Source organism: Ursus arctos, unplaced genomic scaffold (assembly GCF_023065955.2).
Source record: "Ursus arctos isolate Adak ecotype North America unplaced genomic scaffold, UrsArc2.0 scaffold_24, whole genome shotgun sequence".
NCBI classification, from domain to species: Eukaryota; Metazoa; Chordata; class Mammalia; order Carnivora; family Ursidae; genus Ursus; species Ursus arctos.
Genome location: NW_026622919.1, coordinates 24,830,792 through 24,845,044, shown reverse-complemented (window position 1 = coordinate 24,845,044; position 14,253 = coordinate 24,830,792). Strand labels below are relative to the sequence as shown.

At 51.4% G+C, this 14,253-nt stretch overlaps 1 protein-coding gene across 7 annotated transcripts; it reads right to left on the bottom strand.

The window, feature by feature from the left end:
- Positions 1-2,188: 2,188 nt before the first annotated feature.
- Positions 2,189-13,637, bottom strand: RSAD1 (radical S-adenosyl methionine domain containing 1). Of its 7 annotated transcripts, none has more exons than XR_003320089.4 (10): positions 13,409-13,637; positions 12,872-13,005; positions 12,551-12,755; positions 9,857-10,222; positions 9,634-9,697; positions 9,048-9,195; positions 8,823-8,877; positions 8,382-8,485; positions 8,012-8,200; positions 2,189-3,001 (listed from the first exon to the last, which is right to left on the bottom strand). XR_003320089.4 is itself a non-coding variant. In XM_044389296.3 (10 exons), exons 1-10 carry the CDS (start codon positions 13,541-13,543, stop codon positions 8,083-8,085), a joined length of 1,224 nt encoding a protein of 407 aa, XP_044245231.1. In that variant the 5' UTR covers positions 13,544-13,637; the 3' UTR covers positions 3,815-8,082. The 7 variants fall into 7 exon arrangements, 5 of the variants coding, with proteins under 5 accessions (XP_057174244.1, XP_044245231.1, XP_026368924.1 ...); XM_044389296.3 differs by lacking the exon at positions 2,189-3,001 and having other exon boundaries at positions 3,815-8,200; positions 9,857-9,979; positions 10,085-10,222; XR_003320088.4 differs by lacking the exon at positions 2,189-3,001 and adding an exon at positions 4,160-4,266.
- Between the last annotated feature and the right edge of the window lie 616 nt (positions 13,638-14,253).

Here is a 14,253-nt window from a genome sequence, read left to right as displayed (position 1 = left end):
CTGGGGCAGGTCCAGCCCCTTCACTACACCCCGTCACGAAACGCTAGATCTCAGAAGAGGGAACCGTCCTGCCTCCGGTCCTCGGGCGGGCAGCCGCGGAGTGGAGATTCGGACCCAGGCAGGCCTAGCCACCAACATTAGACGGCGTCTCCTAGGAAGAGCAGCCAACTTGAGAGCGGACCCCCTCTCTGGAGCCTGGAACTGACAGAGAAGTCGCAAGGAAAAAAGATGGACTCGATATGTCAATATTGGACAGTTGTAGAACACTTATTTCCAAATAAGTAAAAATCCATGAAAGATAAAAAGGACAGTATACTGGAAGCAATTCTTACAGCAAATAAAACAAAAAGTCTACTAATACAGTTATAATATGTATTCTAGTCTATCTAGACAGTTCACTCAACTCGATCAGGAAACCAAGGTTTTCATTGACCAAATAGGCGAAGAGCTTAAATATGCATACGACACAATAATTAGTAAATAAATATTTAATAGAAAATGTTTAATCTGGTTGGTAAACTTTAATATGTAAACTAGAACAAGGTACCCTTTACACAATATTTTTAAACGGTATTTTTATATATATGTATATACACATATATATGATCATACGCACATATATAAATTTGTAGAAAAGGACCAGGAAGGATACACATATGGTGGTGGAGCTGTCTGACTGCCTCTTAATATCTATTCTGCCCCCCAACCCCCCAGTTTTCTAAATTAACGAAGCCCTTCTATTATGGGGGATGGTGGGGAAGTAGCGACATGCTTAGTTTAAAAATCACACTTCCTATGGGGGCGCCTGGGTGGCACAGCGGTTAAGCGTCTGCCTTCGGCTCAGGGCGTGATCCCGGCGTGATCCCGGCGTTATGGGATCGAGCTCCACATCAGGATCCTCCGCTATGAGCCTGCTTCTTCCTCTCCCACTCCCCCTGCTTGTGTTCCCTCTCTCACTGGCTGTCTCTACCTCTGTCAAATAAATAAATAAAATCTTTAAAAAAAAAAATCACACTTCCCAGCCTCCTTTGTGGGTAAGAGTGGCCAGTTAGAAGCAAGCTGAGGTCATAGGGCAGGGGGACTTTGGAGGAAGCTCTTTAGAGGGGGCTGAGTCAGCTGGAGGAAACACCATTCCCCCTCCAGCCTCCACTCTTCCTATTGCCTGGAATGCAGACATGATGGCTGGAACCCCAGGGACCGTATTACACCATGTGGAGCCTTTACAGATAGAAGTTAGGAACTGACAAGAGAGAGCCTAAAGTTAGAAGCTTGGGTTTTTCATGGCCAAGGATCACAGGCCCACCAGACTAGCCCTGAAATGCTCTGTCCAGACCTCTGCTATATGGAAGAAAAAAATATATATTCATTTGCTGAAGCTTCTGTTACTTTGGTTTTCTGTCATATGCACTTGAACCTAAACTTAGCTAGACACGTCAAACCTCTGCGGAGTATAAAGGGGGATTTTCACACTTTACTTTCTATACTATGGTATGGCTTGAACTATTATTCCTTTTTACAATAAGAATGTATTCATGTGTTATTTGTATCCACATCGGTTCTGGAGCCCCAGAGAATGCAAACTGAGTGCCAGCCCCCCCCCACTTCCTATCTGGGTGACCCTGGGCAGTCAATTAACTCTCTGAGCCTGTTCCCTCATCTATAAAATGGGCATGATAATAATAGAACTTATCTCATTGGGTTGGCGTGGAGCTTAAATGAGCTAATGCAGATAAAATTCTTGGCATGGCGCCTGGCTCACAGCTCTGACTGTACTATATAATGCCAGCACATAGGCACTGTTGGCGGCAGAACCAATGAGAAAAACCCAGGACATGTTGTTGAGTAAAAAAACAGCTTGCAAAATTGGCACATGAATATGATCCCTTTGGTGAGAAATTATTTTTATTTCTACATCTATATGTATACATATGCACCAAGAGACGTTGTCCAAATGTTAGTAGTGGTAACTTCTGGGTAGTAGAATTTTTGCTTGCTTCTCTACGGTTGAAAAAGAGCATTATTATTTTTCTGAGCAGGAAAATCAAAAAAGAAAAATCTTCTGGAAAACGCTAACAGTTTGCACCAAGAATCATTCAAGCATTCCCGCCCTTTGACCCAAACTCTCATTCTTGGGAATTGACCTGAGGAAACAATCGAAACGAAGGAAGAAGCTAAATCCATAAACACATGAACTGCAGCATGATTTATTGTAGAGGAAAATGGGTAACCACTTAAGTGACTTCCATCAGGGTAATAATCATTAAATTATTCACCCGCTGGAACATTGCGCAACAAAATGGGACAGAGGCCAACTATGTAACAACATGGAACAATGCTTCTGACCCAACGAGAGGCCAGAGGGGCAGATGCAAAATGAGATCCGTGCTGGAGCCCAACTGGGCAAAAATCTTGCACGCATTGGGCTGAGGACTGCAAGGGAACACAGGCCAATAAAAACCACTGAATTTGTTGGGGCCACTGATCAGTGGGGATTTTTTTTTTCTTTTTCATTTAGAATTCTAATGTTTCCATAATGTTGTTTGTGTAATAATTTTTTTTTAAAGTGGCTTTAAAAATCCGCTTAGGAAAAAGAAAAGGAAGCAGGGAGAGGAAGATAGGAGGGAGGAGTTCTGCATAAGAGAAATCCAGAGGGGATCTAGAATACAGGGCGACGCTTCCGGCTCGGCCTTCTACCTGGGTGGTCCCGGAGGCGGTGCCCACTTGGCTCCCTGACTTGAGAGGGATCAGATGGACGGAAGGGTTGCCCAAGTTAGGAAGGCAGTTAGCTGATCATAAAGCTGGGGTTGAGGGCTCTTCGGATTGGGATCATCTGGAAAAGTCGATCAGGCTTGCTATTGACGAAATTACAGGGAAATGAGCACCAGTGAGCTGGCCAGAGGGGGATCCAGGCAGGCTTCCGGGCGGGTAGTTTGGCACTGTGTATCCAAAGGACGTGCGTATCCTGAGTCAGCGGTCCCACTTCTTAGGATTCATCCTAAACCTAGGGAAATGGGTCAAGCCAGCGCATAAAAATATTTACCAAAGACGTTCGTCACGGAGCTTATAAAAATAACATTTAAACCCGTTTCACCAAAAAAGGAACTGGAAAACCAAATTCTGGCCTAACCGTGCAGTGGTAAGCTGCGGAGCTGTACTAACAGGGTATAGACACAAATCTGACGAGAGATTCTCGCCACATACGAGGTATGAGGCTTCACAGCCAGACCTAGATGATTCCATTTTTGTAAGACTGTGTGTGTAAACATGCTCATTTGCATATGAGAATTTCAACAGCTACATACCAGAATCCAGACGGTAATTCATCTTTGAATGGTGGGATTATAGATTGTATCAGCCCGTGTGGTCTGAGTTACGCTGCAGTGACAACCCGAAAACCTTCTGAGTTACGCTGCAGTGACAACCCGAAAACCTATCAATTTCCAACGACAAATGATAATTCCTCATTCCTGCTTATTATGTCTGTTGTGGTCGGCCCCACCTCTGCCCCCAGCTTCACTCTGGGACCCAGACTGACAGTCCCTACCTGAACATGGCAGGCCTCTGTGGCAGAGGGAGGAGACAGCGGCCCACCCGTGGGCTCTTACAGACGGTGCCAGGCCCCTGTCTTGGCCCCCCTCTGCCCCCGCCCCCCGGGTCCAACTGGGCAGGCACAGCCTCTCCCGAGGGTCCTCAGGGAGGGGCACTCAAGGAGGCTAGGAGGCATTTTGAACAATGAATGCAATCTACCAGGCCAGTTACTGCCCCCTTGTCCCAGTCTGTTTGGGTTGCTGTAACAAAAATACCGTAGGCCAGGTGGCTTAAACGATAACTATTTATTGCTCAGTTCTGGAGGTGGGGAAGTCCCAGATCAGGATGCCAGCAGATCTGGGGTCTGGTGAGGGGCCACTTCCCCGTCTGCAGACATCCATCTTCTCTCCATGTCCTCATGTGGTGGAAGGAGCCGGGGAGTCCTCTGCGGCCTCTTTTAGAAAGGCACTGAGGCTCCACCGTCGTGACCTAGTCACGGCCCCAAGGTCCCACCTCCTAATACCATCACACTGGGGATTCGGTTTCCAGGTATGAATTCTTGGGGGCGGGGAGCCACAAACACCGACTCTACAGCAATCCTATTATTTCAATAATAGGATTTTCTTTGCAGCATGAAGTCCTGTCCCAGGAAGTCGATGGCCTCACTGCTGGAGCCTCTTTGGGAGGGAAAACAGAGACACCAAGTCCTGGCACTGGGCAGACATAGCAGCTGCAAGCCTGAGGCAGAGAGGCCAGAAAGCAGTCAGTAATCCGCCTAATTTAAGAGACAGGTTAACCGTCCTGTTACAGAACAACGATATGACAGAAAGTTCTGGATGTCCAGAAGTGTTACGCCAGGTCTGCTACTAACTCCTCATACGACTTGAGTCAAGAATCTCTCCGAATGTCCCCATATGTAAAATGGAAATTAACATAGCTGCCCCAGGGTGTGTGTGGGGGGTGCTGGGTGGCTCAGTCGGTTAAGCAGCTGCCTTTAGCTCAGGTCATAATCTCAGGGTCCTGGGATCGAGCCCCACATCAGGCTCCTTGCTCAGCGGGGAGCCTGCTTCTCCCCTGCCTGCTGCTCCCCATGCTTGCGCTTGCTCTCTCCCTCTCTCTGTGTCAAATAATTAAAAAAAAAAAAAAAAAATCTTAAATAAATAAATAAAATAAAATAAAATAGCTGCCCCAGGGGCACCGGGCTGGCTCAGCTGGTAAAGCATGTGGCTCTCAATCTCAGGGTCTTGAGGTTGAGCCTCATGTTGGGGGTAGAGCCTGCTTAAAATAAAATAAGTTAAAAAATAAAAAAATAAAAATAAAAAATTTAAAAATTTTAAGTAATAAAATAAATAAAAACAAAACAAAGCAAAATAAAATAAAATAAAATAGCCGTCCTGCCTATTTCACACTGCTCGGTGGGGGATGGGACAACTCAGTAAGGCTTAACACTGTAATAGTCTTGCACGTGGAAGGTTTGGTCCTTCGTGTTGTAACCATACACTCAGACGTATTCATTTTTCCGGCTCCTCTCATCACTTCGTCCCCAAAGTGGCTTTTTATCCCCTTTTATTTGTGTTCCTGTGCTTTCAGCAGGGCGGGTGAAAAGATGACAACCGAAGCCTCGATAGGGAGGAGGAGAACCCCTCTGATGGATGAGCCACGGAAGGCCCAGGACGCAGAGGGAAGGGCCCCACTCCACTGTGTCATGTCGGCAAGCAGCCATGTCCCCCTTGTTCCTCCTGACCTCAGCCTCTCAGGATGGAAGGCAGGAGACGTCAGGGCTTCCCAAACCGGCCTGCTCATTAGAGCTGCTTAGGAAGCATTTAAAAGCTAGCTGCCTGGGCTGCACGTCCCGGAGATTCTGATTCGGCTGCTGAGGGTGGGATGAGGTCGAGTCCCAGAAGGTGACCCGTGCCGCCCCCACCAGACTCTGGCTCCTGTCCCAGCCCTCTGCGCCGGCCTCGTGAGGCGCCCCAGCAGGGAGGGCCCAGACATCTCGGATGGCACGAGCCCTGGCAGCTGGGAGAAACCCGAGTGCGCCTTGGTTATCGGATGGTGCACCTGCCCCCCCCCCCCCACCCCGTGCTCACTTCTTCAATATCGAGATCAGGGGAAGGCTCGGGAAGAAAGGCTCCCCCCCCCCCCAGTAGCACAGCTCACCCTGCCAGCTGCCCCAGGGCCCAAGGAGGGAGTAAAAAAACATAGATGCCCTTTCCAGTTCCCGGCCCTTCAGAACCAAATACACTGCAGGCTTCCATAGCCTGCCTGCCCATCTTTACCGATAACCCTGGACTTTATCTCTTGACGCATCTGTCAACATGGCAGTGAGTTCCTCGAGGGCTGGGATGGGTCTTATTCCTCTCCGCACACCATTAGTGCTTGCTGAATATTTCATGAATAAAGGAGAGGTAGTAACACTAACCATGTTACCACAGGTTCAAAGGAGGACTGATACTCACACCCACTAGGGACCCAGGGAACGCACGTGCTCCCACCTCTGGGGGTGGTGGTGGAGGGAACCCCATCCTTAGTCACCCAGCCAGAGGCTGAGCTTAGCAGGCCCAGAGGAGCACATGCACTAAATAACTTCTGACATCACAGGACCCTTCGATATGCTAAGGGAAGAAAGTGACAGAGCCTCTTCACAGGAAAACGCCCCTTTCGTTCTCTCTCTCCCCCTCATCCCTGTCTTTCTCACGTACACACACACCCTGCATACAATTTCTAGGTTGAGTTTCAGCCTTTTAAAACAAAGCAAAACAAAACAAAACAAAAACAAAAAAAGGAAAGCTCTTTTCTTATGGATGAATGCCAGTTACAAACGTAGACAGGATGTTAGAGTCAGGAATGAACGCTGTGCACTTCCCCACGTGGTCACTGGTTTCGGTAAGGATCGGCAGTGAATGCTAACGTCGTCGCAGCCATGAGTGTCAGGGAACAGGGCATTTGTGTGGTCTCAAGGTATCACCTACTGATGATCTAGTCCTTTCCCAGGAAACAATGTACTTGGATGATGGGCAGACTGGGCATCCGCCCCCTTAGGCAAGTGGTCAAAATCAGTATTACTGAGAGTGGGCTGACCTGGCACTATGTACCTTGAGCCACACAATATCTATACGTCCTCTTGCCAAAAGTATTTCACCTAAACCCAATCATTAGCAAACAGATACACCCAGAATGTGGGACATTCTGTAAGACACGTGGCCTTGATGCTAAAAAATCCAGTGTCATAAAAATAAACAAAAAGGAAGGAGGCTTTTTTAAAAAAAAAAGACCAAACAGACATAACAGCCAAAAGCAAAGCATAAGACGTCATGGGAGCCTGTGTCCCTGCCCTCCCCTCCGCCCCCCCGGCCGAGCCAAGGAGGTTTATGGTGTTTTGGAGACATTTGGGGAAATCTGAAAAGGACCGCACACTGTTGCATGAACATACACTTTCTCAGGTTGGCCGCGGTGCCATTGCTACATAGGAGAATGTTCTTTTTCTTAGGAGATACAAGCTAAAATGTTTGATGTCTACACCATTCTTTCAAATGGTGCAGCAAAGAAAAAGAAAGAAAGAGCGAGCTAGCTAGCTATTCAAAGGTAAAGTAAATGTGGCCAAAAATCTAGCAATCAGTAACTCTACAGGCTGAGCACAAAGTCTGGAAACATGGCTATTTTCTTTTTTTACAGGTCGAAGATGTCCTTGGTGACATTATGAATGCTTGCTCTTTCCACACTGTACAAACACCCTGCAGCGAAGCCTATGTGCTTTACATTGAACAACGCTTTTAACTTTTCTGTAGGCTTAAAATCTTTCAAAATGGAATGTCCAGTGGGGGAAGGAATCTCAGCCCTAGACTAAGCCTCGGGCCCCCAAATCAGGATTCTACCCTCCAGGGAAGGAGGCCGGACAAAGGAGAAGACCAAGGTCAAGGCAGGCTCACTGGGTTTGTTAGGCTGTTTAAATAAAACCAGGCAAACGTTTCTGTAGGGAAAAGGCCAGGGGAAAATTACCGGGCTCTGGGTGTTCCTGAATTCTCCTCCCCTCCCCTTTCCCTGCGTAGCTCCCCCCATCTTCACTCTCTCGAGGGAAGGGCTGCAGAGGGGAGGGGAGCGGGGGAAGCAGGAGGGTCTGTGAGGCTCTGGCACCCCAGACATAACCTGCTTGCCCAAAGAGAGAGGGTAAGGCCTGCTCTGCTCTTTCAGGCCGCTATACTGGATGTAGGCACGGATCCACCAGCACAGGTCAGGCCCTCTATGTCCCTGCCCTATGTCGTAGGGGCTAGAAGCCTGAGAGCTAGAGTTCTCAGAATCTCTTGCCGGCCAGGATTTGCTTTAGAGCCCACTAATGAGAGGCACTTCCAGAAACCATTACTCCATCTCTGGCAGAACTGACCTGATGCCAGTTCCCAAACCAGAAATATCCTCCCATGCACCTCGCTATAGCCATGCCCCTAGGGATGCCAAGGCCGGGCAACGACCAGCACTGAGACAGCACCTGCCAGTGGAGAGTGTCAGTCCTGCCCCCAAAGACCACCTGGCCTGGTCCTGGGACACACGAACGTCTGGTCATCCTCCTTGCACAGGGGAGGGGGTTCTCTGTTGCCAGGCCTCTTGGAGTCGAGGCAGGAGGGTCAGCAACAGAGAGTCTAGCACAGCCAGACCCTCCCAGGAACACCGAAGACCCCTGGAAAAGCAAGAGGCCTGGGTGTGACCGCCTCATCTTACCAACTTCAATCCTCACCCGCCAGCAGTACGAGGCTCCCAGCACCCTCTGGCCCCTCCTCGTCGCTCCTTCTCACTCCTGGGCCTGTGGGTCTGTAGTCAGGGCTCCCTGGGCCCCCTGGCACCCGCCCCCCACGACACACCTGTGATCCAGCAGCAGCAGGCCCTGTGCTAGCAGTGCCTTCACCTCCTGGCTTGCTCCAAACACGTCCCATAGGCTCAGCTGGGGCTCAAACTGCTGCCAGTGCTGGGAAACCAGAAGGGTGAGGCGTGCAGAGACCACGGCGGCTAGCTGACCAGGGTACTCTGGTCACATGTCTGGGGGTGTGGTGAAGGGCAAGGGAGGGTCTGGTCTGCACAGGGATCGCCACAGCTGACTCATGCACATCTAGTCCAGGGGTCTCACCACCGCCCCACCCTGCCCACTGTTTCTGCCCATCAGGCCTTGGCTGGGCCAAGGCCAACCTCCAGCTGCTCATCCCAGAGGACTAGATGTTCATCTGTGTGCGTGCACAGAAGGGAGAGCGATTCTGCAAGACTCAGGAGAAGGAAGCGGTGTGCCACGGCCCCCCCAGCCCCCTTACCTGGTGAGTGATCCCCACGTCTGTACGTAGCCCCATGGCCAAAACTTCCTCTAGCCTGAGAGAAAAATCATCAGGGTATCTTGGAGAGGAGACCTGGGCCTCCCCCTTTCTTAACACACATATAAGGACATACAGGATGGGGAGGGAGGGGGCAGGGCATGGCAGGAAGCAAAGGTGCACACATGGGGACAGCTCAGGGGATGCAGGCCCCCCTCAGATGCTCACAGCTCCAGCTGGCCCAGGGGGACACGCCTCCGGGTGCCGTGTCCAAACAGCATCACCTCTTTCATCCAGTTGTCCGGCTCCAGGGTCTGGATCCGCGCCTCCCGGGTGTGGCCCCCGGCCCCCTGGGGCACAAATCGCCCATGGGCCCCTGGCAACATCAAGGCCCACCCCCACTTTAGTAGCAGCGAATGCTCCGTGCTCACCAGATGCTGGATCAGTGGTTCTCAAAATGTGGTCCCTGGACAAACAGCATCTAATACGCTAGAAATGTAAATCCTTGGGCCCTACGCCAACTAAGCCCGTCCAATGAGAAATTCTGGACGTGGGGCCCAGCGATCTGCGTTTTAAGAAGCCCTCCAGGTGAGGTGATGCTGATGCCCGCTAACCACTGAGAACCGCGGTGCCAGGCGCTTCACCCAGCATCTCAAAATCCATCCTCCACAGCTCTACAAAGTAGGTGTTCTTTCTTGCTGCACTTCATGCAGAAGGAAACAGAGGCTTGGAGAGGTTAATAAGGGGCCCAAGACCACACAGCCGTGACATTCTGCTCCTAAGTCATCCCTTCTTCGGTTCACAGGGGACTCACCGGGCCCAACGCCAAGGTACTGACCGCACTGCCAGTAAGTCCAATTGTGGGTACTGAGCGCCCCCTGCGGGGAGGGAGGGAACAGTCCGGTCAGCGTGACAAAGGCGGGCCCCTTTCTGCTCAGGTAAGGGGCACCTGGTTAGAAGGTCCTAGCTCAGAGCAGCCGGCAGAAACCCCCGCTCCTGCCTGCTCCCCAGCTTCAGCCATCGGCCCCAGGACTTACATTCCTGGCGAAGTTGGAGACCTCATACTGGCGGAAGCCGACCTCCCGGAGCATGGCCCGTCCCTCCTGGTACATCTCAGCAGCGAGCTCCGGGTCAGGGGCAGGAAGGGCGCCCCGCTGCACCTGGGTGAAGAGTGCGGTGCCCCGCTCCAGGGTCAGCTGGTAGAGGGAGAGGTGGTCGTCACAGCAGCCCAGCAGTGTCCGCAGCTGCCCGAGCCACGGCCCCACCTGCTGTGCGGGCAGCCCCAGCATCAGGTCCACAGACACGCGGCCAGGGAAGAGGCGCCGCGCCTCTGCCAGTGTCTGGAGAGCATCGCGGGCCGAGTGCGTCCGCCCCAGCAGCTGGAGCTCAGTGTCATCCAGGGACTGAGGAGAGAGGGTCAGGTATAAGCACGGAGGCCAGCTCAGAGGCAGACGGGAACATGCGACCGACCTTACTGAGGACAGACACACAGGACACAGCAGGGAGCCGGTAGGCCACGGTCTAGCCACGACCAAGGGTTACAACTCACTGTGTGCAAAGCATGTTTAAACAACGTGTAATGTATCCTTACAATCCTCCAACTTTAGCTCTATTTTATAGATAAGAAAACTAAGGTTTAGAAATCTTAAATAGGGACGCCTGGGTGACTCAGTTGGTTAAGTATCTGCCTTGATCCCAGGATCCTGGGATCCCCCCCACCCCGATCATGCCTGTTCTCTCAGATAAGTAAAGTCTTTTATAAAAAAAAAAAAAAGCCAAGTAACTTGCCCAAGGTCATGCAAAGGCAAAGTCAGACTTGGAATTTAGGACTGACTCCGGAGCCGAGAGTGCTTTTCAATTTTGCTTTTTGAAACATACTTTAAACCTCTAGAAAAATTGAAAGAAGAGTACAATAAACCCCTTCATTTAGATTCACCAAATAACATTTTGCCATATTCGCTTTGTCTCTAAATATACACGTATGTGATTACAATGTTGAATCATCTGACAGTAAGTTATAGGCCAGCACTGACCAAAAGAATTTTCTGGGTTGACAGAGATGTTCTCTATCTGCACTGTCCAATACAGTAGACACTCACCACATGTGGCTATTTAGTTTTAAGTTAGTTAAATGTCAATAATCATATTCCAAGCGTTTACTGACACGCGGTCAGTGGCCACCGTACGGTTAGTGCAGACACAGAACATTTTCGTAGACCATGCTAGCCACTGACCACATGCTAGTGAGCACTGGCAGTGCGGTTGCTTTAATGCAATTAACTTAAACACTGTACCCCTGTACCCCTAAATACGAAAGAGCGCATTTCCTAAGAACAAGGACAATCTCTTACATAACCACAATCCAATTATAGAGTTCAGGAAATGTAACACTGACATGACACCATTATCTAATACAGAGTCATAGTCAAAGTTGTCCCAATAATGTCCACTGTAGTAACTTCCCCTTCCCACCCGAATCCAGGATCCAACTGGGTCACACATTGCAGTCAGCTCTCATTGTCCCTTTCATCTCTTTGAATCTAGATACTCAGCCTTTGTCTTTCACGACATGACATTTTTGAAGAATACAGGCCAGTTTTTAAAATGGCTCTTAATAAGTTCTAGAGACTTACTGCGCAATGCTGGGCTTATAGTTAATGATACCATTCTGTACACTAAAAAATGTGTTAAGAGGGTAGACTGATCTCAGGTTATCTGTTCTTACCGCAAAAAAAGTCTTTTTTCAAAAGTTTGTTTGTTTATTTATTATTTATTTATTTAAGTAATCTCTACTGTGGGGTAGACCCTGAGACTAAGAGTCACACACTCCACTGACTGAGCCAGCTAGGCGCCCCCCAAACGTCTTTGAATTTAGATTTACCTGATGGTTCCTCACAATTAGATTTAAGATATGCATTTGGGGCCAGAATATCTCAAAAACGATGTGTCCTTTTCAGTATAGCCCATCAGGACAAAGCTCTGACCCCAAACTCTATGGTGAGTGGTAGATGTATTAGAAGGGTAGACGATACCGCATATGAAAATACCAGGTGTCAATCTCAAAAGAATGTTTCTCCCCTACCTAAAAACCTTCAACAAATCCCTTATCACCACTAGGCAAAACCCCAAGCTCCCTAGTATGATGCTCAAGGCTTTGGGGCCCTACCTTGCAGCCTTGCCTCCAGCTTTCCAGTGACAGAATGACTCATAGCTCCCCAGAACGTGCAAGACTCTTCCATATCCTGTGTCTTTTCCTCCCACACCCTCTCTCCTTGGAAGTCCTCCTCCTCATTCAAAGATCACCTCCTCCAGAAAGGTGTCCAGGATTTCATCAGACTGAGATGCCTGTACTCTGAAAGCCTTTTGTTGAGACACCCTTTATTGGCAGCCTTTACCATGCTGCAATGATCGGATGACCTGTCTGCCTCCTCCTGTGTCTCCAATCATGTAACAAAAATGATTGTCTACTCTGTGCCATGCACTATGGTGGGTACTTGGAATACTGTGATTAAAAAAAGAAATTGGCATGCATGAGCCCTGCCTCATGGAGCCTTGGTCTAGCACCGCAGCAATTAAGTAGTTACAAGTGTCACCATACACTTGTCAGTGCCTACTGGGCCCTGGCACCCGGAGGAGCTAAATAAATGTTTGCCCAATTAATGAATGTGACCAAAGGAGAGCCAGCACTGAAGGTCTGGGTGCCCTGGGATGTGGTCAGTGAGATGGGTTACCTGGAGGCCGATGGACAATCTGTTGACCCCTGCTGCCCCAAAAGCTGCCAGCCTGGAGCCTGGGGCTGAAGTGGGGTTGGCCTCCAATGTGACCTCGGAGTCTGCAGGCAGGTGACTTATCTGGTCCACCGCCTCCAGGACAGCGGCCACGGTGTTGGGACTGGCCAGACTGGGGGTGCCCCCACCAAAGAATACAGATTCCACCCTGGGAAAGAGGATGGAGAAGATGAGACCTGGGGGAGCCCTCCAGGATGCCTGCACTGGTCCTATCTACTCTCTCCAAACAACTTCCAAGACCCCGCCTACAGCCTCAGTACCGACCTCTGCACCCCGCTGAGTCGCAGCAGCGTCTGAGCCTCAGTCACCAGACAGCTCCGCATGGCTGCCTCCTCCACGCCGCGGGGTATGTATTTGTTGAAATTGCAGTAACTGCAACGCTTCTCACAGTACGGCCACTGGGGGGCAGGGGTGGATAAGCGGGGCGAGGGGCGATCCAGCGGCCCTGGCCCCTTGCAGGATTTCGTCGCACACATCCCCATCCCCAAGTGATCAACAGCGGCTACACCATCCAAGCCACAAAACTCCCCAAAGCAGGTGGGACCGGGAATATTAAGCCCACTTCATTAGGAGAAAACTGAAGCTCAGAGGGAAATTACTCGGTCAAGGTCACTGAACTGGTGAGCACCAGAGACTTCAGATCTCCGACCCAGGGCATTTCTTTGCCATGGCACCGCGTCCCGTCCCAGACTCGTCTGCGGGCCCAGATAGACGGAGGTGGCTTCCTTGCGCTATCAGCCGCCACGTGGGCTCCGGCCCCCCGCCCCTGCGCCCCGCGAGCTCCGCCCGCGCCCCACTCACGTGCACGTAAAGCGCCGCGCGCGAGCCCGGAGGCGCACGACTGGGGGATCCTCTCGGGGCCTCCGCGTGGCGGCGTCTCTGGGCCATTTTGACCGCGGCAGCCCAGCCGCGGGCCCGGGCCGCAGGGAGCGCCATGGCGCCCGCTGCGGCGGGGAGTGGCCGGGGCGCCGGGAGATCCGGCACACACGCCCCGGGGCGCCCGGTAGTGCGCGGAGCCGGGCCAGCTGGGCCGCCCCGGCGGAAGGAAGAGGGGCTGCGTGACCGCGCGCCGCGTCCCCGGCCCGGCCGGCCGGGCCCGGGGCCTCGTTGCTGCGGCGCCACCTGCTGGGCGCGGACGCGCTCTCCGCAGCGCCTGTCCGTCCTTTCCAGGTGGGGGCTGGGGGCTGTGGGCTGAGCCGCCGTCCTTTCTTCACCCTGTACAAGGGCGAGTTCCCCGACCCATCCAGGAATTCTTAGTCCGTTCAATCAGTTCCTTCACATTTTATGTGCCTGGCTCAGGGCTGGGCACTGCGGACACCTAAATGCATAAAACCAGGTCGCAGTCCAGGAGCTTTAAGACAGAAAGGCAAACCAACAGGAGACAGCGGGCGACCTGCTGGATACCAGGGCAGTGTGCTCTGTGCTGTGTGACCGGTCTATTACAAGGGCCGTGGAGTCAGTGGCGGAAGGAGAGGGCACCTTGGACTGGATGTTGAAGGTGCAGAAATTCCCAGGGGCAGCCGGCTTGGCCGGGAGAGTATGCTGTTATCTCCTGGGTCGGGCCAATCTGGGCACCCGGGGGGAAGAGTCAAAGATGGTGTACGTAGGAGAGACGGGGTGCAGGTAAAAGGCTGGGGAAGCGGGCA